General features: G+C 43.6%; 2 protein-coding genes across 3 annotated transcripts in view; both read right to left on the bottom strand.

Moving 5' to 3' along the window:
* Positions 1 to 24,144, bottom strand: part of LOC307145999 (E3 ubiquitin-protein ligase TRIM39-like) — a 56,334-nt gene that overhangs the window by 31,241 nt on the left and 949 nt on the right. The window lies entirely within an intron of this gene.
* The window catches only part of LOC307145998 (E3 ubiquitin-protein ligase TRIM39-like), a 25,172-nt gene continuing 1,028 nt past the window's right edge, over positions 1 to 24,144 (bottom strand). For both annotated transcript variants that reach the window (XM_079849719.1, XM_079849718.1), the window contains exons 2-7: positions 23,434 to 23,990; positions 20,759 to 20,854; positions 18,901 to 19,134; positions 11,275 to 11,425; positions 2,202 to 2,228; positions 1 to 2,082 (exon numbers count right to left, since the gene is read on the bottom strand). In XM_079849719.1, coding sequence (XP_079705845.1) covers positions 1,532 to 2,082; positions 2,202 to 2,228; positions 11,275 to 11,425; positions 18,901 to 19,134; positions 20,759 to 20,854; positions 23,434 to 23,988 — 1,614 coding nt within the window. In that variant the 5' untranslated portion in view covers positions 23,989 to 23,990 and the 3' untranslated portion in view covers positions 1 to 1,531. The remainder of the gene's footprint in view (positions 2,083 to 2,201; positions 2,229 to 11,274; positions 11,426 to 18,900; positions 19,135 to 20,758; positions 20,855 to 23,433; positions 23,991 to 24,144) is intronic.

Raw genomic sequence — 24,144 nt, forward strand, 5'->3', positions numbered from 1 at the left:
GACCTTGTAGTACTCTGCAGCTCCCTCCAAGACAGACTCTCCACCATACTGTGGAACGGGCGGCTGACCAGTCCTTCTCGTTCGGAGAGAGGGGGAGGGACGTTGAGACCCGCAATGAGGTAGCTATTAACCAGGACGTCCGGCAATAAAAACCTCCTCTCTTCTACGACCTGGGCGTACTTCCTCAGGGTCAGCTTACCCTGAGGAGGGAAAGGAAGCTTGCCCTCCCGGGCGTCGGCGATAACTAACTGCCACCATCGTTCAGGGTCTGATGGCTGCAGAGTAGGGAAAACAGGCAAGTCAGCTGGGTTGCTTGTTCGGTGGTGCTCCGACTGACATGGAAACGGGGAAGACATTCTGTCTGCTGGGCTCCTTGTTGGCCGGTTCATTCTGTTATGATGGTGCAAGTAGAAGAACCCAAATGCAGACAGTATTTAAGTGAACTACGTTTATTACAGAAAAACAAGGAAAACAAAACCCACGAGGGGGCAAAACAAGACAGGATCGACTATATAAGACTAACAAGACTAGACTAAGACTCAGACAGAAAACTGAACAATAAACTAACAGCTAAGACAGGATCAAACTCTTCACAAGACTTTCAACAGGTTACTCACGATAGGTTTCACATAAAGAATGACAATGAACCGGCACAGGACAGCAAACACAAGGGGATTAAATAGGGAGAAACTAATGAGGGAAACAGGTGACAAGGGTAAAGCAATGATGAATAAACGAGGATAACAAGGGGGCCGGGGCAAGGAACGAGACAACACAAGCACATGGCCAGCAAAAGGCCATGTGTGTGAACATAAAACATGGGTCTGTCATGATTCTGCCACAAGACAAGAGAAAATCAAGAACAAGATGGCAGAATCATGACATTTTGTGTATTCGATTAATTGATATTAATCTATTACTAGCTTTTTTTCCCCCAAGTGCATGGAAGTGTATGTATTCAAATGGATCTAAAATATGTTATAAACAATTCTTATTTTGTATTTGGTTCAGTTTGTTTATTTTAATAGAAGTTAATGGAAAGCATAGTAACAACATGAAATTAATCACAAAAAAAACCAAAAAAAAAAACCGGTTGCACACACTAATATAAGAGTTCCTCAGGAAACCTGTGTGGTTCCTCAGAGAACCGACCCTTTAAAGGGTGTCTAGAGGATCTGCAGACGGTTCCGCCGGTGAAGTGAAGAACCCCAAAAGTTCCTCCAGGCACTTTTTATTTTTACAGTGTAAACCGAAAACTATTTATGATTAATAAATTGTTAACAAAGCATAATCTAACTCTTTATATATGAGCAAATTAAACACTTATTAAAGTGACAATGAATGAAGAACTCACTATTTGTATATAGTTTATTAATGTATTAACTACAGTTTATAAACTATTAATTAACTATAAACTAATAGTTTGTAAATGACTTAAGTGCTTTATTACTGTATTATTATAAAGTGTTATGGTAAAATCTACTTGATTGTGGTTTAGTGCAAAATCTTTTTTGGTTTTCATTTACATATTCTAATCCATTAAAGGTGAGACAGGAGTGATGATCAGTGGGTTTGAGTTTTCACCTTCATCATTATTGCATGGGCTGAAATATGGATAGAGTTTGTCAGTGAAAGTCTGACCAGTGAATGAGTGGATATGAGATCTGGACTCCACGTCATAAAAAGAGACCAGACCCTCCTCATAATCCACAAACACACCAACCTTCTCAGGGTTCACTCTCAGAGATAAAGAGAGTAATGGACTTTCACAAGCATCATATTGATTCTCATTCCTCAGAATCACAGTCCAGAATCCATCCTCTGGACTCAGTGTGATCGTCTTCTTCCTGTCAATGGATTCTCTGGCCACTCCTAAATCCCACTGAGTCTTTCCCTTCACCTGCACCTCATAGTAAAATCTCCCTGAACTGAATCCCTGCTTTGCCAGAACACAACAATTATTTTCAAATCTCTTTGGGTTTTCTGGGACGTCCTGCTCAATGTCTCCATCACTGACTTGTTTTCCATCATCAGACAGGATGAGAGATGGATAAGCTGTATCAGGATCCAGAGTCACATCCACTGAGAGAGATCAGACATTATCAATCAACTTCAGAACAAACATTTTCAGATGTACAGTATATAATACAGATTATAAACAATGTAGTGTATTGAAGAAAATGGTGTCAGTCACACTGTACCTGCAAACTTCTGCACAAACTTCAACCCTGTGGACACAGATGACAATATAATGATGAATTATGATCAAATATGATCAAGAGATACATTTTCCTATTTTTTAAAGGAAACTTGAGCAGTTTTGAGGCTTGAATTGAGGAACCGATTAAGCTGATTAAATTAAGGAAAGAAGGCTACCTATTTATTTTTAGAGAATTAGTTCAATTATGCAGTTTTATTTAGAGACACCATTGTTAGTTCCCAGCATGCTTTGCACATGGCTGGAAATGGAGAGTAAATATTGAAATTAAGTGTTATTGTATGTGTTTTTGAGTGAAGGGAAACATATGTTAATGTTTAATGTTCAATTATGTTTGACATGTGAAAGAGTTTCTGTTATCCCAAATAAACAGTAGTTCTGAGGCACTCACAAGGAATATAAGTTGAAAAAGCCTTTATTTAAACTTGGCTATCCATTAAAAACATGCCAACATGTTTCGGCCTCTGTGGCCTTCTTCAGGGCAAAGAGTTTCTGTTATGTTGATGTTTTGATCGTTTCCATTGAAGAGTAGAGCTTATGGATAGGTTATGAATAACTGCATGTACTAATAATATGTTGCTTTGTTCAATAAGCAATTGCTTTGCTAATGCCACCCAGCGGGCACCTTTACGTCAAAATGACATCACGAAATAGGTCAAAAATGAAAGTCATATTGACGTCAAAGTGTCGATGTCAATTTGATGTCAAGATTTTGACCTCTGCTGATGTCATTTTGCCAAACAAAAAGGTGAAATGCATGGCCGTACACTTATTACCAGCTTCACTTAAAACTAACCAGATTTACTTTATTTAATTTCCAGTTTAATGAAATCATATTTTGCATTTTAAAGTCACCATGATGGTGGTTAGCGTTTGCTTTAGTTGTGCTCTTGACCCTTGACTCTTTAATATAAAATTTTCTCTGCCTGCTATAATAGTGTGTTTGCAATTTGCAAACATTTTGCAAATCTATAACAATTGTTGTAGCTAAAAAAGCCATGAGAAAATGAGATCAGGTGATGTTGGCTGTTAATTGATGATGATGATGATGATGATGATGATGATATCATCATGTTGTGGCCTGAATCCCTGATCTTATTCAGAGTCTAATGCTTTGATTGTATAGGACTTGTGTTTTTAATGTTTTTTTATAATAGAAGCCATTTGATTTTACAGCATGAGAGCAATGTTGTTTATCAAATAATATAAAGGATTTTAAAAACATTTAGTGCATTAAACTTTTTCCTCTACTTTATTACTTAGTCATCAAGAATCAGTGTATGACTCTCAACAATGGTGACAATCAATGAAATGCTTCATGCTGCAGTGCATGCTGGGTACCACCAATCAAAACTCACCCATATCTCCCAGCATGCATTGCGGCATTAATAAATTATGCAGCTGGAGTTGATCTGATTATCTGGATATTTTGTTTGATTGTCACCATTGTTGAGATTCATGCTGTTTCTTGATGTCTGTGTGTGCGTCTAAGTAATGCCATAGATGAAAGGTTTTTGTGCACTAAATAGTTTTTAAAAACCAAGTATATTATTTGATAAAATTGCTAGACATGCTGTAGAATCAAATGACTTCTGTTATGAATAAAACAGTTTTAAAACCACAAGTCCTATATAATCAAAGCATTAGACACTGAATAAGATCAGGGATTCAAGCAATTACATGATGATATCAACATCATCATCATCATCATCATCATCATCAATAAACAACCAACATCTCCTGATCTCATTTTCTCATGGCTTTTTTAGCTACAACACATGTTTTAAAAACACACATTTATAGCAGCCAGAAAAATTTTATATTAAAAAGTCAAGGGTCAAGAGCACAACTAAAGCAAACGCTAACCACAATTACAAAATGTGATTTCATTAAACTGGAAATTAAATAAAGTGAAGCTGGTAATAAGTGTACGGCCATGCATTTCACCTTTTTGTTTGGCAAAATGACATCAGCAGAGGTCAAAATCTTGACATCAAATTGACATCGACATTTCGTGACATCATTTTGACATCAATGTTGATGTTATATTGATGTTAAATTGACGTCAAGGTGCCCGCTGGGCAGTGCAGTAACAAGTGTGTGTATTGTGCTGTGCTGAGCAGATACAGTCTTTTACTTGTACAACATAACTTAAAGTCAAGTCACCTTTATTTATACAGCGCTTTTACAATACAGATTGTATCAAAGCAGCTTTACAGAGATAACAGGAAAATAATGCAACAAAGTTTGTTTCTAGAAGAAAATAGCGTTACAGTCCAGCTTAAGTTCACTGAAGTTAATTCTTGTTGTAAAAAGTTATTAATTTAGTTGATTTATATATAAAGCCGCTCTGGAGAAAACAGTGATGTCATCGTCCAGCTCAGTTCAGTTCTCATATAATGGTGTCAATGCATCAATAATATTGTTGAATATTAAATGTCCCCAACTAAGCAAGCCAAAAGCCAAAGGAGACAGTGGCAATGAACCAAAACTCCGTCAGTGACAGAATGGAGAAAAAAAAGCCTTTGGAGAAACCAGGATCACTGTCAAATACAATACAAGTTGCCTTGTATTTGCTCAGTTGGGGATATTTGGCGATATTTAATTTAATTTAATTAATCAATCAACAATACTATTGATCAGCATTACCAAACGTGGACGTTTTCCACTAGAAACAAACATTGATGTATTATTTTAATTTATTACTGTGAAGCAGCTTTGATACAATCTATGTTGTGAAAAGCGCTATATAAATAAACTTGACTTGACTTGATTTGACAAGTCCAATTCAAACAGGTCATTTCCATTCACTAAAAATCACACACTTTTGAGAGTCAACTTAAATAAATAAAAAACACATTTCATAAAGAAAATATTAAATTATTATTAAATTATGTTAAATTCTTTGTGTCATATATATTAAATAATTTAGGAGATTTTACATTATTTATTCAGGTAGATTTCATTAAAGAAATCAAGCCTTAAAGCCCATGTTGCAGGTTAACCACCACTGTCAATTAATGGGTACATAAATCACTCAAGATATGTATATCATTTTTAAAACATCTCAAAAATGGTCTTAAAGAGCAGTTTTTTATGTTTTTGGTATTAACAGTTTTTTTTTACGCAATTCGGTGATGACATCACATTGGGGAGAAGTGGGGGAAACTAGGTAGCCTCAGCCTAGTATTAGAACTATGGCGACTGACTGGGATGAGGAAGAGGTGGCAAGAGCCAACATGTATGATGGCCCGTAGCCGTATAATTTCGAACCTGCCATACGTGAGAGGGCAAATGAGGAATTGCCAAGAACTGATGGCCGTCAAAGCCAATTAAATTCATGGTTCGAGGAGAATAAGTGTAGAGTTGGTGAAGTGTCCTGGTGAGTTGCTATCATTTAGCAACGCAGCAATGAGCACTGGAGCTAGTCTACGAGCAGCAGTGCACAATAACGACACTTTTTCTCTTTTTTTTTTTACTGTCATTGAATAGCACTGAGTGAAAAATCAACATTTTCTTTATATCTAGTGGCAGTGATCATGACGTTAGTTCAGATAAGTACCGGTAACCTTTGTCATGGTAAACTTTGTCTTTGTCATCTAGAAATAGAAGGCATCATGCTAGCTATACGGGCGTTTCTAAGCGTTTATCTCTTCCTCTGGTGAAAATGTTGTTGCAAGCGTAGCCGCCGCGTGTCTGTCGCTGTGTTTGGCAGGTGCTTGTGTGGGCGGTGCCATCCCATGGAAACTGCGTTGGAAAGCTTGTGTTGTAGGGAAGTGAGTGCGTTTTGGTCGCTGGTCGAGGAGCTCACCCCGCGACCAGATGTTCACCATTGTCAATCTACCTACTATATATTTCTATCTATTTATCTATCTAGCTGCTAGCTATCTATGCTAACGTTATGCTATCTGGGTGTCTGCCTATCTCTCTCTATACTATCCTATCTATCTATATCTATCTATCTATCTATCTATCTATCTATCTATCTATCTATCTATCTATCTATCTATCTGTCTGTCTGTCTGTCTGTCTATCTATCTATCTATCTACCTATATCTATGTATTTATCTATAATCTGAATACTCCCGTCTCTCTAGTCACTCTCAATGCTCTCAAGGTGGGCTTTGGTAAATTCTCTCCCCAAGGTGACGTAATGCAATGCATTGTGGGGGAAAGGAGAAGCGTTGCAAACCGCTGTAAGATAGTACCTACTTTTTCGTATTATATTCCGTTTTGTGATACCCAACAACATAAAATAAAATGGATAACAGTTTAAATGTTTATTACCAACAAGCAAATTGCACAAATTTGTTGAAAAATTAACCCTGCAACACGGCCTTTAAAAAATACTCAAAAAGATCATGTGTAATATGGTAAAATAAAATAGTATTTTTTTTAAATAGCATGTTTCAGTTTTTACAGTGATTTGTATTAGTGTTTGTTCATGAATAGTTACTGTACATCATATCACTTACATGTCTCTAAAGTTAAAGTAATACTGTAATAACTGGTTATGGTAAAGTCTGGATATGACTTTACATACTCTACGTTTATTAAAGGGGGGGTACAATGGTGTTTCATGTATTCAGAGTTGTTTACAGTGTTAAAGAGATGGATTCTCATGCTAAACATGGGCAAAGTTTTTAAAAAATATTTTGGACGAATAACGGAGAATTTCTATGCTGAAAATCTTACTTCCGGGTTGGTACAAGTTTCGGCTGTTTTTTTTTAGATCGTGGATCTAATGACGTAGATAAGAGTGGAACTCCTTATATGAGCATTTCTCCCGGAAAAGCTCGCCCGCGAGCACGTCGACTAGAGGAGAGCGAGACCGCGCACATCAACGCGCTTCAACAGGAAATCATCGGCAGCGCTGCATAGGATTTGTTCAAGAATGTCTCCAAAAAAGTGTGTATTTGGATGTGAGGGAAAGCTTACCGTGTTCAGTTTTCCAAAGAACCCAGTGTTACAGGAACAGTGGATGCAGTTTGTTTTTCCGGGGCAGCAACGGAGTGTAGGAAGTGCGGTTGTGTGTTCTGGTCGTTTCAGTGACGAATGTTTTATTAACAAGGCTCAGGTCGACGCTGGATTTGCAAATCGTTTGCTATTAAAACGTGGAGCGGTCCCAGTGATAAAAGACCCCATTCATGTAAGTACAACTGGATCAGATTTCTGTCTTTTGCTAGAAATAAAGCACTACCGCTTGACTCTATAGCTCCGCCTCCAGGACCTCGGCTTTTTCCGGAGAGAATCGGAAAGCTGTATTTTTCTTTTCTAAATATAATAAAACTAAACACTTTTTTGAGATATTAAGGATGCACTACTACTCTATAGGTACTCAAGATTAACATGAGATTGTCACGATCCACACTCAGGGAAACACAGGAAGATCCAATAATGCAAAATGGAATTTTAATAGGGAAATCCGTAATCAGAAACTAGTCCAGGCAAGGGTCAAAAATACAAAAAAAGCAGTCCAAAAACATAAAACAATAAACAGGAACAACAAGTGGAACAGACCTCACAAGTGGCGTGATGAAAAACAAGGAATCCGTAACAAACACAAAACAGGCAGGGTATTTATACACAGGGAAACGACAATGATAATGGGAAACAGGCTGAGTGCAATGATCAGTGATGAGGGACAGCTGAGTGCAATGAACAGACAAGGATCATGGGGAATGTAGTGCAAGAGTGTGCTGGACACCGTGAGGAAGGAGGACATCTAGTGGTGACCCAAGGAACATAAACCAGACACTGTGACATGACCCCACTTCTACGGAGCGGCTACCAGACGCTCCAAGACATAGAAACAAACAAAACAAGAGTCCAGGCGGGAGGTGGAACGGTGGAGGATCAGGGGGAGGGATGGGGGGCCAGGTCCATGGAGGGGAACAGAAACAGGGAGTGACAGCTCATCTGGCGGCCAGGACGGGGACGACAGTCCATCGGGCGGCCAGGGCGGAGCAGAGAGTCCATCGGGCAGCCAGGACGGAGCAGAGGGTCCATCGGCCGGCCAGGACGGAGACTCTCCCTCGGGCGGCCAGGGCGGAGACTCTCCCTCGGGCGGCCAGGGCGGAGAAGACCTCTCGGGCGGCCAGGGCGTAGAAGACCCCTCGGGCCAGGGCGGAGAAGACCTCTCGGGCGGCCAGGGTGGAGAAGACCCCTCGGGCGGCCAGGGCGGAGAAGACCCCTCGGGCGGCCATGGCGGAGACTTTCCCTCGGGCGGCCAGGGCGGAGAAGACCCCTCGGGCGGCCAGGGCGGAGACGACCCCTCGGGCGGCCAGGGCGGAGACGACCCCTCGGGCGGCCAGGGCGGAGAAGACCCCTCGGGCGGCCAGGGCGGAGACGACCCCTCGGGCGGCCACGGCGGAGACGACCCCTCGGACGGCCAGGGCGGAGACGACCCCTCGGGCGGCCACGGCGGAGACGACCCCTCGGGCGGCCAGGGCGGAGAAGGCCTCTCGGGCGGCCAGGGCTCAGGCCCAGGAACTGGCACCAGCGGCTCAGGCACTGGAACTGGCACCACCGGCTCAGGCACTGGAACTGGCACCACCGGCTCAGGAACTGGAACTGGCACCACCGGCTCAGGAACTGGAACTGGCACCACCGGCTCAGGAACTGGAACTGGCACCACCGGCTCAGGCACTGGAACTGGCACCACCGGCTCAGGCACTGGAACTGGCACCACCGGCTCAGGCACTGGAACTGGCACCACCGGCTCAGGCACTGGAACTGGCACCACCGGCTCAGGCACCGACCTCACCGGCCCAGGCACAGACATCACCGGCTCAGGAACAGACATAGGTACAGGAACAGACACAGGAACAGACACAGGAACAGACACTGGCTCAGGAGCCGACACTGGCTCCGGCTCAGGAGCGGCTCAGGAGCCGACACTGGCTCCGGCTCAGGAGCCGACACTGGCTCCGGCTCAGGAGCCGACACTGAACCCCCAATAGTCCAGGACCTCCAACCCCTTCATCTCCCGACACTGGCTCCGGCTCAGGCTCAGGAGCCGACACTGGCTCCGGCTCAGGCTCAGGAGCCGACACTGGCTCCGGCTCAGGCTCAGGAGCCGACACTGGCTCCGGCTCAGGCTCAGGAGCCGACACTGGCTCCGGCTCAGGCTCAGGAGCCGACACTGGCTCCGGCTCAGGCTCAGGAGCCGACACTGGCTCCGGCTCAGGCTCAGGAGCCGACACTGGCTCCGGCTCAGGCTCAGGAGCCGACACTGGCTCCGGCTCAGGCTCAGGAGCCGACACTGGCTCCGGCTCAGGCTCAGGAGCCGACACTGGCTCCGGCTCAGGCTCAGGAGCCGACACTGGCTCCGGCTCAGGCTCAGGAGCCGACACTGGCTCCGGCTCGGCAGCGGCCATCTTGTCCGAAGACACAGGCTCGGCAGACGTGACGGGAACACTCTCGGCGGCGGCCATCTTGTCCGAAGACACAGGCTCGGCAGACGTGAAGGGAACACTCTCGGCGGCTCAGGCTCAGGAGCCGACACTGGCTCCGGCTCGGCAGCGGCCATCTTGTCCGAAGACACAGGCTCGGCAGACGTGACGGGAACACTCTCGGCGGCGGCCATCTTGTCCGAAGACACAGGCTCGGCAGACGTGAAGGGAACACTCTCGGCGGCGGCCATCTTGTCCGAAGACACAGGCTCGGCAGACGTGAAGGGAACACTCTCGGCGGCGGCCATCTTGTCCGAAGACACAGGCTCGGCAGACGTGAAGGGAACACTCTCGGCGGCGGCCATCTTGTCCGAAGACACCGGCTCAGCAGACGTGACGTGAACAGTCTCTGGCTGGGCAGACGTGACGTGAACAGTCTCTGGCTGGGCAGACGTGACGTGAACAGTCTCTGGCTGGGCAGACGTGACGTGAACAGTCTCTGGCTGGGCAGACGTGACGTGAAGTGCAGGCTCAGTGGGAAGATACTCAGGCGTCCTGGTCTTGGTGGGACGAGACTTAGACACGATGGCCCTCCTGGCAACACGCGCTGACATCAGCGGAGAATCGGCCATGCTGGAAACCAGTCCTGGACAGCAATAGACAGATCCGGTGGTTGGCTTGATGGTTGGCGTGACTGGTGTGTCCCACTGGCTCCGATGATGGAGGTATTTGGTGAACCCCCAAAAGTCCAGGACCTCCAACCCCTTCATCTCCCACCCAGGCAATGGGTCATCCAGGCAGCCATTAAAAAAATCCTTTAAAGCTGCATCGTTGTAGTCCATGCCTCTAGAGAGGGTCCAAAAAGTCTGAGCCAGACAATTCACCGTCTGGCCTTGCTGGCGTAGAAGCATCAAATTTTGGACCCGTCCCCTCCTCTCCTTCTCCGTCTTAGGGGGAGAGATACAAAACCCCATAATGCTGGATCTTTATTCTTGACGGATTCCTTCTGTCACGATCCACACTCAGGGAAACACAGGAAGATCCAATAATGCCAAATGGAATTTTAATAGGGAAATCCGTAATCAGAAACTAGTCCAGGCAAGGGTCAAAAATACAAAAAAAGCAGTCCAAAAACATAAAACAATAAACAGGAACAACAAGTGGAACAGACCTCACAAGTGGCGTGATGAAAAACAAGGAATCCGTAACAAACACAAAACAGGCAGGGTATTTATACACAGGGAAACGACAATGATAATGGGAAACAGGCTGAGTGCAATGATCAGTGATGAGGGACAGCTGAGTGCAATGAACAGACAAGGATCATGGGGAATGTAGTGCAAGAGTGTGCTGGACACCGTGAGGAAGGAGGACATCTAGTGGTGACCCAAGGAACATAAACCAGACACTGTGACAGAGATTAGGTGAAACTGTGCATGTTATGTACCCTTTAAGTGATTTTATCATACCAGTCTAATGCTAACATGGCAAGTTTAAGTTATGTTATGATTATATTTCTCAAACAGTGTGATCTTTTGCAGACTGAGACAAAATAATTGTGGTGATCACCAACTTTTTATTCAACCCATAATATTCCTTGAAAAACGTAATTTCTAAGTTAATAGCAAAAAACTCTCTACACTGTATTTGATATTCACATACCAGTTTGAGTGAGTTTTTCATTCAGTGTCTCATCTAGAGTTTTCTTCAGTTCAGTCAGAGCTCTTTTCAGAGAGTTCACATTCACACCAGAGTCAATCCTGATCTCAGTCCAGTTCTCTGTGTGTGGACGAGTGTTCAGGGATGAGCTCATCTACAGCAGGAGAGAGAGAAGACTGTTAAATATGATCATTATTATTAAAGCAGTTCAATATGTTTTACACAGGAGCTTTCTAACACAGTTGAGGCAAAACCTCTGTATGGATATGGATGATATCACCGTACTTGCCCTAGTTGATTGATTACAAAGGAAAAACTTCTCCATTTTCAGCATATCAGTGTCATGTAAACGTATCCTCAAGCACAAGAAACAAACACAAGCAGACATCCGTCTCCACACCCCACAGAGTGAATATGTGGGAAAGCTTCTTTCACTCTTGTCCTTCCTTCACAATTTAGAATCAGAATCAGAATCAGAAAGAGCTTTATTGCCAAGTATGCTTGCGCATACAAGGAATTTGTCTTGGTGACAGTAGCTTCCAGTACACATACAATATAAAGTGACAAGACAAGTGACAAGTAACATAGGTATAAATAAAAAAATTAAAATAAAAGATTATAAATTATAAATATATATAAAGTAAAGTTATAAGGTGCTATAATGAAATGTCTGAGGGAAGTATTGCACATGTTTGTTCCACAGTAGGGGAACATTTAAGTGTTCATGAGGTAGATGGCCTGGGGAAAGAAACTTTTCCTGTGTCTGGTTGTTTTTGTGCTCGGTGCTCTGTAGCGTCGACCAGACGGTAACAGTTCAAACAGAAAGTGTGCTGGGTGTGACGGGTCCAGAGTGATTTTGCGAGCCCTTTTACTCACTCTGGATGAGTACAGTTCTTTGAGTGTGGGAAGGGTAGTGCCAGTGATTCGCTCAGCAGTCCGAACTATCCGCTGTAGTCTACGGAGGTCGGTTTTGGTTGCAGAGCCGAACCAGACGGTGATGGAAGTGCAGAGGATGGACTGGATGACAGCTGAGTAGAACTGTACGAGCAGCTCCTGTGGCAGGTTGAATTTCCTCAGCTGACGCAGGAAGTACAGTCTCTGTTGGCCTTTCTTAACAATAGAGTCTATGTGAGTGTCCCACTTCAGATCCTGAGAGATGGTGGTGCCCAGGAACCTGAATGACTCTACTGCAGTCACAGTGCTGTCCATGATGGTGAGTGAAGGGAGTGCAGGGGGGTTTCTCCTGAAGTCCACGATCATCTCCACTGTTTTGAGCGTGTTCAGCTCCAGGTTGTTATAACTGCACCAAAGAGCCAGCTGCTCCACCTCCTGTCTGTACGCAGACTCGTCACCGTTCCGGATGAGTCCGATAACAGTAGTGTCGTCCGCAAACTTCAGGAGCTTGACAGAGGGGTCTTTAGAGGTGCAGTCATTTGTGTACAGGGAGAAGAGCAGTGGTGAGAGAACACATCCCTGTGGAGCACCGGTGCTGATGATGCGGCTGTCGGACGTGATTTTGCCCATTCTGACTAGCTGTTGTCTGTCTGTCAGAAAGCTGGTGATCCATTTACAGACGGAGCTAGGGACAGAGAGCTGGGTCAGTTTGGTCTGGAGCAGTGATGGGACAATGGTGTTGAAGGCAGAACTAAAGTCCACGAACAGAATCCTTGCATAGGTCCCTGGTTTGTCCAGATGTTGCAGGGTGTAATGCAGTCCCATACTGACCGCATCATCCACAGACCGGTTTGCTCTGTAGGCAAACTGCAGGGGGTCCAGCAAGGGTCCAGTGATGTCCTTCAGATATGCTAACACCAGTCTTTCGAATGACTTCATGGCCACAGATGTTAAGGCAACAGGTCTGTAGTCATTGAGTCCTGTGATCTTTGGTTTCTTCGGGATTGGGATGATGGTGGAGCGTTTAAAGCAGAAAGGGACTTTGCACTGCTCCAGTGATCTGTTGAAGATCAGTGAGAAGATAGAGGCCAGCTGGTCAGCGCAGGTTTTCAGACAGGCTGGTGAAACACCGTCTGGGCCTGGTGCTTTCCTTCTCTTCTGTTTCCTGAAGATCTGACGCACATTATCCTCACTGATCTGAAGTGCAGGGGGAGAGGGGAGGGGGATGACTGGAGGTGTTGATGGCTGTGTAGAGAGATGGTCAGGGCGGGTGTGGGGTGTCTGATCGGGGGTCTCAAATCTACAGTAAAAGACATTCAGCTCGTTCGCAAGATGCTTGTTGCTGTCGGTGCTGGGGGATGATGTCTTGTAGTTGGTAATGTCTTTCAGGCCTTTCCACACTGATGCAGGGTCGTTGGAGGAAAACTGGTTTTCCAGCTTTTTGGCATAGCTCTTCTTAGCCACTTCAATCTCCTTTGTCAGTGTGTTCCTGGCCTGATTAAACAAGATCCTATCCCCACTCCTGTAGGCATCTTCTTTGACCTGACGAAGCTGTCTGAGTTTTGGTGTGAACCATGGTTTATCATTGTTGAATGATAAGTAAGTCCTGGTAGGGATGCATAAATCCTCACAGAAACTGATGTATGATGTTACAGTCTCTGTGAGCTCGTCCAGATCGCTGGCAGCAGCTTCAAAAACACTCCAGTCAGTGCATTCAAAACAGGCTTGTAAGACCTGCTCTGTGTCGTTGGTCCATCTCTTTACAGTCCTTATTACTGGCTTAGCAGTTTTAAGTTTTTGCCTGTAAGTTGGTAGAAGATGAACCAGGCAGTGATCGGAAAGTCCTAGAGCTGCTCTGGCGACGGAGCGATATGCATCCTTTGTTGTGGTGTAGCAATGGTCCAAAATATTATTGTCTCTGGTGGGGCATGTAATGTGCTGTTTGAATTTAGGCAGCTCACATGTGAGTTTTGCCTGATTAAAGTCTCCGAGAATGATAAGAACAGAGTCCGGGTGTTGTTGTTCTGTTTCTGTGATCAGATCAGCCAGCTGTTGCAGCGCCGTACTCACGTGTGCATGCGGTGGAATGTAAACACTGATGAGAACGAGCGAGGAAAACTCCCGCGGCGAGTAGAACGGCTTACAGTTAATGAAAAGCACTTCCACATCAGGACAGCACATCTTCCTTAACACAGTTACATCAGTACACCACCTTCTGTTGATGTAAAAGCATGTCCCACCACCGCGCGTTTTCCCCGTTGACTCCATATCGCGATCCGCTCTGAACAGCTGAAAGTCCGGTAGATGTAACGCGCTGTCCGGAATGGCTTCGTTCAGCCAGGTTTCCGTGAAACACAGAGCAGCAGAGTTGGTAAAGTCCTTGTTTTTGCGTGAGAGCAGAAGTAGTTCGTCCATTTTGTTAGGGAGAGAGCGGACATTCGCCAGATGGATGCTAGGCAGCGCCGTTCTGAATTCGCGCTGCCTGAGCTTAACGAGTGCGCCGGCTCGCTTCCCACGCCTGCGCGTCTTATACTGTTTCCACAGTGCAGCGGCGCAACCGACGACAATGTTCCGCAAAACGCCAGAAGAATCAAAAACTGGTTGGTGATCAGTTGGTGTGCGCTGCCGAATGTTCAGCAGTTCGTCCCTGGAATAACTGATAGCGTATGACAAACATAAAACAGGACAAACTAACAAAAACAGTGTAACAACTGGAGAGCTCAACACCGAGGCAGCCATCCGCGGCGCCATCTTGGATCCCTTTATTCAGGATCAGGATTATGCATTTATCCCTTCCCTTCACCCATTCTTCCCTTCACTCAGTTCAATCAGAATTACATGAAAAATATAATGTTCTGTCAATGCAAGTGAATTAACAGTCATGTTTGGTATCATTTGAAATGTTTCACTATGATTTGTACAATGGTCTCAAGTCCAGAGAAATAGACCAAAAGCTACAAGTTAGAGAGTTTAGAAATACTTTGTTTACTGTGGAGGGAGAGCCCTTTACCAGTGTATTTCATGCAAATTACCTTCTGTCCTCAATAAGGTCTAAACTACCCAAGTCTGGGATCTTGATTAATGCAAATTCCAATTGTTAGTTCGTGCCTCCATTTGGAGGATGTTTAGTCTTGTTCTGAGTATTTAAAGAAATGTTGCAAAAGGCTCAGGGTGATTCTGTATTCAGATCAGCCCGTAATGCTGAAGGTCTTTCATACACTCAGGATTATGCATGTTTCAGATGTCAGGTATGCATCTTTTACTCTTTATTTCTGAGCATTTTATGTTTTGTATTGATTATCTTCGAAATGATTATGTAATTTGCATTATAGATTTACCTGACTAATAAGAAATTATTATTGACTCTACTAGATTACCTTGTAGGCTATCCATGTTTGTACAAAAGGCTAAGCTTTAATGACGCTGGTGCCCTTTAGTATATACGTATTATTTCTGAATCACCTGACTATCATTCCAGTAATTTCATTGGTTTAGATTGGAAGAACTAAATGTCAATCAAAGAGTGTTCATGCCCAGACATGTAGCTATGTTGCTAAATTCTGCAGCAGTTTTGTAGTGATCTCCTTGCTGATCTGGTCCGATTTCTAGCATATTTTTGTTCATACTGTGTGCTTACATCTTAAAAGTAGTTAAATACTCTTTCATGTATATATTTGTAGATTTATTTGCTGCTATGTTATATTGCAATACTAAAAGTTTGTTTATTCCTTTGAAGAAATCAATGCACACGTAACCTTGATCGCACATTCATTTCAGCATAAAAACACGCTGAATCAGACTTTAAATGTTACTTTTTCAATATTATGTGGAAATATTTAATTCTGTTTCATCTGATAGTTTATTTAAAGTGAATATGTGTATAAACCTGAGAAAATTTACAGCTGCTGGACTTGTATAAATATGTCCTTATCGATGTGTTATTGCATTACTTTTATATTGTTCAGTTATTACTGTTTCTGCCTCATTGTATATTCATTATTGTTATTATTGTTCATTTATAGAACCACACCCATACTGATGTATGAATCAAAAGTCAACAGTAAAGAACTTTATTGTGGACATGGACCAAGTGATTTATTGTTCTGCCTGAACAATCTGTAGCGGTTGTCACTTAGTTTAAGATCCGCACCCCAACAACTTTCATACAATGTTTCTGCTAGTATGTATCCAGGGTTGAGTAAATACTAGGGGCCCTATTTTAACGATCTGAAACGCAAGTGTCAAAGCGCAAGTAACTTTGTGGGCGGGTCTTGGCGCTGTTGCTATTTTCCCGGCGGGATAAATGACTCTTGCGCCCGACGCAAATCTAAAAGGGGTTGGTCTGAAGTAGCTTCATTATTCATAGGTGTGGTTTGGGCGTAACGTGAAATAAACCAAACAGAGCGTCATCTCACATTCCCTTTAAGAGCAGGCGCGCTTGTTCTATAGCGGATTCCTATTATAACGGCGGATTTGCCAGGCGCGTGCCAGGAGCGGTTCACAGCCGAGGAGAGCAACGCTCTCGTCAGGGACGTTGGGGATGGAGAAACACACCCAAATTAACTTCGGTTAAACATTAAACAGGCGTATGATAATTTGGGTAAATGTGTAAGCTAGATGTATGCTTTTATAATAAACTATCTATCTATCGATCTATCTATCATAATAATGTATGATTTGCAAAAATGAAAACTGCTGCTTCTGTGTAGATGAGAGAATCAAAGTGTATGTTGTGCACACGCTACATTGATTATGGCCAAGCATGCGCCCTTAAAATAGCATATGAATAACATGCACAACGCGCCACTGACTTTAAACTGTTTTTTTTTCAGTCAGTGGCGCAATTGTTTTCTAAACCTGTAAAATAGCATGAGGGAACGTTTGCGCCGGAACACGCCTCCTCTTTGCGCTGAACGGCCCCCGCGAGCGCAAGTGTATTTCTTAGTTAACCGACGTGCCTCTGTGGAGGGAAAAGTCCGCTTTGCGCGGGTGCAAAATAGGAATGATACATGCGTCGTTGTACAAAGTCAATTGCGCTGGGTGCAAGATAGGGCCCAATATCTCGGGTTAGATTGAGCATGCAGCACATCAGGCGAGATTCTAGATGTCTGACTAACTGCTTGACTTTAGTTAAGTTGTTATATAGTTGTATTCACTATAGGGGGCTTGTCACGGTCTTACCATGTTATTTTCTTTTGGTTGAATTTTTTGCTTTCTGTTACCTGTCAAGTCAAGTCATCTTCATTTATATAGCGCTTTTAACGATGTAGATTGTTCCAAAGCAGCTTTACAGAGATACAAGGATAGTTTAAAGTAACAGAGATTGTTTTGGCTTTATAGCAGTTCTTGAATAAAGTTATTTTCCAGCTAAAGTTAATTTGATTGATTCACTTCCGTTGCAACGATCATTAGTTATTAACTTAGGGGCCGCTAACACAACACTGTTCTAACAGAAAACTCTACACAGACTTTAAAAGCAAAACCTGTGAGAACGCTGATAATGTGCACATGCGTATTACGAGTTCAGTTTATTGGTATGCGCGTTTGAATACATGTGCGCAGGTTTGTAATTCCCTACAAACCAAGCCTTAAAAAACTACTTGTCTGGCCTTAACATTTTGATACAGAATTTTATCACTTCGGGGTAAAATAAATAAGATAAGATAAAATAAAATTTTATCAATTTTATCACTACCTGTTATTTTTTGTTGCAGTCACAAGCCGAACTGTAACAGGGCTAGACAAAAATACAATTTAAATAATAGCAAGCATGGGGCGGCATTACTTCATAGCACTAGCCATAATCTCTGATGATTGTTTGAGCTTTAACTAAGTTGTTATATAGGCGACTGTAAGTCTCACGATCACCAGTGAGAGTGACTGGGATTACCACCAGAGGGCACTCCAATCCGGACTATTACCACACCATATCAGACTTAATTTCCCACAATCCTTTGCGCAGACTAATCAGCCATGATTACATCCACCTGTGGTTCATTAGCCTTGTTAACTCTGTCATTCACTGTGAGGTTTTGTCAGTAGTTACACTGCAGATCTGAGCATTCTCCCTGGTTTCATGTCTCTTGGTATTTTGGATTTCTTACCTGTTTCTGGATTACTCTTTTGCCCATGTTCTCTTCCTTGTTGTGTTTGTGTGGACGGACTGCCTGTGTTTGACCTCGTCTGTACTTTGGATTACGTGTTTGAATTGTCCCTGTTATTAAAGCTGCGTTTGGATCTCCAACCTTTTGAGTCTCGGAGCAGTTCGTAACAGTAAGGGACTAAACGGAATTACTATTTAAATAATGGCAAGCATGGGCGGCTTATTAAATATTATTAGTCATAACCTCTGCTCTGACTAATGATCAGACTGGCGAGTTTATGACCGTGAGATTCACGTTAACATCCGGTGTGAGACTCTGAGCAACATTGGAATCCGAATGAACAAGTACAATCTAAAGTAAAGAGTTAAAAAAGAATAATAAAAATATCTAGATAAATATAAATTACCAATAATCCATTGGCATTCCAACCTAAATTCAAGGTCAAGATAAAATTGAGTCAGATAAAACTGTAATTGAAATTAAATCACATTGCATAATGAAAAGACAGAACACACAGAAACCTTCAGCCACACCATTGGACACCGTCATTGGGTCAATTTGGTGGACCTTAAAGAACAGAGTGTTTGTCCTGTAATATTGTACATCTTGACTGAGACAGATGTTGACAGACCTGTATGAGATGGAGATGATCGTCAGTGTGTGAGAGCTGCTCCAGCTCAGTGTTTCTCCTCTTCAGCTCAGTGATTTCCTGATGCAGCTCTTTAATGAGATCTTCAGCCTGTTTCTCTGCTGCTTTCTGCTGTTCCTCCATCATCTTCAGCTGATCAGACTGACATCTCTCAATGGAGCGGATCAGATCAGTGAAGATCTCAACACTGGAGGATTTCTCTTTCTCTGTGTTTCTCTGATGAATGAGAACAGTTATATTAGTCAATCTATTCAATATTCACATATTATTTAAAGGGATACTTCACCCCAGAATGAAAATTCTATCATCTTTAATTAGCCTTATGTCACTTGTTTTTCAGTGGAACAAAATAAATGTTTTGCACTCTTGAGGACGAGCTGTTGAAGAACTCCAATAGAACTCCATACAACAGATTTGTGCTCTATGGGGAAAAAATCATATGTGTTTGGAGCAATGTGATGCCACCGTTATGTTCTGTTAGTTTCTGTCTTCATGGATTCTCAGTTTGCTTTCATTCGTCACATATGTTCCTTGTTCTCATTTTCCGCCACTCATCAGTTACTATGGACATTAACACTAATCATCACAGCTGTTCTTCTTCTAGTTAATCATCTCTGTATATTTAAGTTACTCCCTTTGTTCTGTTCATTTTTCAGTTATTATTTGTGCACAGCACACTGTCTGTTTGGCTGTTTAATTAGATTATCATATTAAATATTATGTTTTTGAATCATCGTCTTCATCTTCTGTGGAACTAATGCCGAGTTCACACTGAACGATTTTAGGCCCGATTTTCACTCATTGACAGGTTTTGAGCTCGCCGACAAATGCCCGAAATCATAGGCAAATCGGTGCTCGTTCACGTGAGTGACAGTCATGCAGTGTGAATTATCAAAGATGCGATCTGAGAGAATCGCTGATGAGTCACTGACACTCGTGAGATATTTGACATGCTAAATATCTAGACCTGTCTGCGATTCACAATCCTGCTGTGTGAATGTGTTCTGACTGAAAACTACATCTGTGAAGACCTACAGCCAATGAGAGAGAGCAAGAAACAGGACAGCGGGATGTTCGGGGAGGAGTTATAGACCAGGATATTATTTTAATAGATATATTTGCAATTATATCAAACAGAAAAAAAGCGAACATTTGCTTGACCAGCAGCAACAGCAGCACATTGTAAAATTATTTATTTACCCCCAACTCTCTTAGCAGAAACACAATCCTTGCTCCCCTCGTCTCCCCAACCATTTCCTCCACCATAATCTGTTTTTTCCCTCCTTTTTGCTGCAAATCAATGCACAGACAATTTGGATCGCAACCTTCTAGCAGGCTATAATTTTTAATAACAAGTTCAGTCTCCGGTCTCAAGCACGCGTGATCTTACGTTATGTTGCCTTTTCACTTCTCGCGTGTGTTTGGTTGTGAAACGTAGTTTGCGGACCAGACAGAAATTGTCGGCGATTCTTTCTTTTCTAAAGTTATCCAATGTGAAACCTCCTGTCGCAGATGCATCGTACAGTGTGAACAGCAACTGAATGATAATCCCAGATAGTCATGCAGTGTGAAAAGAACAGTGACCCGACTACTTTGAAAATCGTGCAGTGTGAACTCTGCATTAAAATAACACATGAGGGTTACTAGATGATGGCAGAACTCACAATTTAATAAAACGCCTTTATTAATTAGATTGAAATATTATGATGCATTTCATTTTTTGAAATGTATTTTTTGCTAGGATAGTTAGAGAGTGAACAGAAAGTGAAATGGGAGAAGGGGATCGGAAATGACCATGAGTGAAACGACCATATCAACTCGGGTTGATCGAAGCACAAACCTTTCTCAGCTCTACTGAGTGTTTGATCTCTTGAATCTTCTTCATTCTGTCCTGGATCATCTGATGAACGTCTATCTGTGTCTGAACCAGCTGATTCTGCATACAGAGAAAAACACAGACACATTTATCACTGAATAGAGCTTTCTTACTGTCTTATAAAAAATAAAAAATAAAAAACATTTAAAATGATAGTTTTGAATCTTTTAATTCATGTCTGACAGTTTTGAGGGTAACAAAATTAGCTTTTATCAGATGTAATGAAACACTATTGGATTAAGCTGTTTTTCTTTTTAAAAAGACAGATTCTTCAGGACACAGGAAAGAAAACATCTAGGTAACTAATGAAACCCCCATTCCCTGAAGGAGGGAACCGAGACTTTACGTTGGACTGAACTGATGTATTGGGATCTCATCTTTGAGAGTCTTTGAGTGGTAACAGAACAGGTCAATGCACAATGCGAGTGAGATTTGCATCGCAAGCCAGTCCCCGCTTCCGAGTATATAAGGCAGCGTGCAAACTCACACATTAAGTTTTCTGCTGAGGAGCCGAGACGGGGTCCTGGCCGTTTCAGCTGAGGTACAGGAGTTGGGGCGATGGGATTTAAAGTTTCTGTTCCCTCCTTCCGGGAGTGAGGGTTACATCAGTAACCTAGACATTCCCTATTAGTCAGTCATGTTCGATGCTACATCGGACTGAACTGACATATTGGGATACCTATGGAAAGTGTCACAACAGCTGCCTTGAGTAAGCCGCCTAGTATCCCTGCACCTGTTGGGGCAGAAGAAAGGACAGAGCTTTGTACAGAGAATGTCAATCACTGGTGTTTCTTCTGACCCTATACAATGAGACTACTTGATAGCACTAGGAAAGTGTGCCTATTCCAACCAGAAAGGAATGCTGCAGAGACCACATCTTGCCCGTAGGCAGGTAACATGCCTCCGCTGCATCTGACTGCCAAGGATGCTGGAGGAACTTCACCAAAGTTTAACTGTTGGGGGAACTGAGACTCACCTGAGGAGCAGAATAGGCGCTCGGATCCCGTCCTCAGAGGGGAATGGTGCAGCAAGCAAGACAGAGCCAGCCTATCCGCATATTACCTGTTTGTACCCAACACACGGGAAGAAACTGGCTCCATTTAGGTGTTTCCTAGCCCGCAGCTCTGCATATGTCTGCCAGAGAGGAACGCCTAGGAGGAAGCAACCCTCCGTGTCGAGTGAGCTCTCACTCCAAGGGGACACGGCTCGCCTTGGGATTGGTAAGCCAAGACATTGCCATCCACTTTCCAGGGGGCCAACCTCTGCTTGGAGACAACCTTTCCATTCTGTTTCCATTGCAGGCAAAGAGCTGTTCTGAGGTTCTGAAGCTCTGTGATAGTTGACCGGCCGGTATTCCAGGCAGGCTTCGCTGACCGAAAATGCCTGCAGGTCCCCCACCCTCTTAATGGATGTGAATGAAGTCAGGAGCACTGTCTTTAGATCTCTACTGACTGCAAGGGCTCAAAAGATGTTCTCAGTAGGGCCGTTAAGACCAGAGAGATGTCCCAAGAGGGTATGAGATATGGCTGAGGAGGATTCAACCTCCTGGCGCCTCTCAGGAATCTGATGACCAAGTTGTGTTTCCCAAGAGACTTACTGTCTACTGCGTTGTGATGTACGGTGATAGCGGCAACATACACTTTCAGAGTGGAGGGAGACAGCCTTCGCTCCAACCCTTTTTGCAGGACATCTACAGGGGTCTTCCCTGCGAGAAGAACACCAATCAACAAAGGGGCTCCACTTAAAAGCATAAGCACGCCTCGTAGAGGGGGCTCTAGCTGAAGTGATAGTGTCAGCTACTGCTGGAGGTAGGCCACTTAAGTCCTCCACGTCCTGTCCAGAGGCTACATGTGAAGGTTCCAGAGGTCTGGATGCGGGTCCCTCATCCCTAAGAAAGCAGCTCCTTCCTCAGTAGGATCCGCCAAGGAGGGGCTGTTTTGAGGAGCATGAGTTCTGTGAACCAGGACCAGGTGGACCAGTAAGTTCCTCATCCTCCCTGACCTTGAACAGTGTCTGTGCGAGCAGGCTCACTGGGGGAAACGGATACTTGTGTAGGCCCCGGGGGCAGCTTGTTGTTTTATTCCCCTAAAACAACAGCAAATGTTTGCCCCGCAGCAATGACAGAAACCGGCCAACAGTACGGCAACTCGAGGCAACTCATGGCAGTCAACTCTGGGTCGGACTCGAACAATGCTACTCACCGCGAAGGGGGCAGTGCAGTCGAATCTTCATCCCCAGAGGACTCAAACCTGCTCTCTGATGCAGCGATCGACATCCGGTCCTCTGCTGGAGCCTCGAATGAGATGCTGGGTCACCCATGGGACCGCGGGGATTCACCCGGCAGGAAAGTGAACAAAGGAACAACTCACTCACTGAACGATGATTGAAGAGCAGAATGAAACAACATCTGCTCTGCTCAGAAGCAAAAGCTTAATGTGTGAGTTTGCACGCTGCCTAATATAACTGGAAGCTGGAAGTGGCAATGTGCATTGGCTTGTTCTGTAACCACTCGATGGTGATTGGGCTCTCAGGCGAGATCCCTATACGTCAGTTCAGTCCGATGTAACGTCGAACGTGACTGACTGATAGGTAACTGAATTTCATGGGGTGTTTAAAGTGTTTTGTCTGTATCTCTTTACCTTCTTCTCTCGACTCTCCTCCTCTATAGGAACAGTGTTGTGAGTCCTGTGTTCTCCTTCAGTGCAGAACAGACAAACACACGTCTGGTCATCTCTGCAGAACAGCTCCAGAGGTCTCTCGTGTTTCTGGCATATATAATCCTCCAGATTTTCCACAGGATTGATGAGTTTGTGTTTCTTTAGACGTGGGACACTGAGATGAGGCTCCAGATGAGTCTCACAGTAAGAGCTTGGACACGTCAGGCAGGTCTTCACTGCTTTTTGCTTTCTTTCACCACAGACGTCACAGAACACCTCAGATTCTCCTAGATTGAGCTTCTCCTTAAAGTGTTGCACAACCTCTCTGAGTGTTGTATTAATCTTGAGCTCAGGTCTTTTGCTGAATTTTTCTTTACAGAGTGGACAGAAGCAGGTCTGTGAGTTCGTCCAGCACTTGATCAGGCAGGTTCTGCAGAAGTTGTGTCCACATGGAGTGGTGACTGGATCAATGAACACTTCCAGACAGATGGAGCACTGGAGCTCCTCATTTAGTGCTGGACCACTGGAGGACGCCATGGCTGAAAAAAAAAGTACTGTAAGTAGTAATAAGATAAATAATGTCAATATATCTTCTACATTCCTGAAGAGAGCAATTTTGATAACTATATGTACTGAGTAAATTAATTCAATTCAATTCAATTCAAATTTATTTGTATAGCGCTTTTCACAATA

Source organism: Squalius cephalus (assembly GCF_949319135.1).
Source record: "Squalius cephalus genome assembly, chromosome: 18".
NCBI lineage: Eukaryota > Metazoa > Chordata > Actinopteri > Cypriniformes > Leuciscidae > Squalius > Squalius cephalus.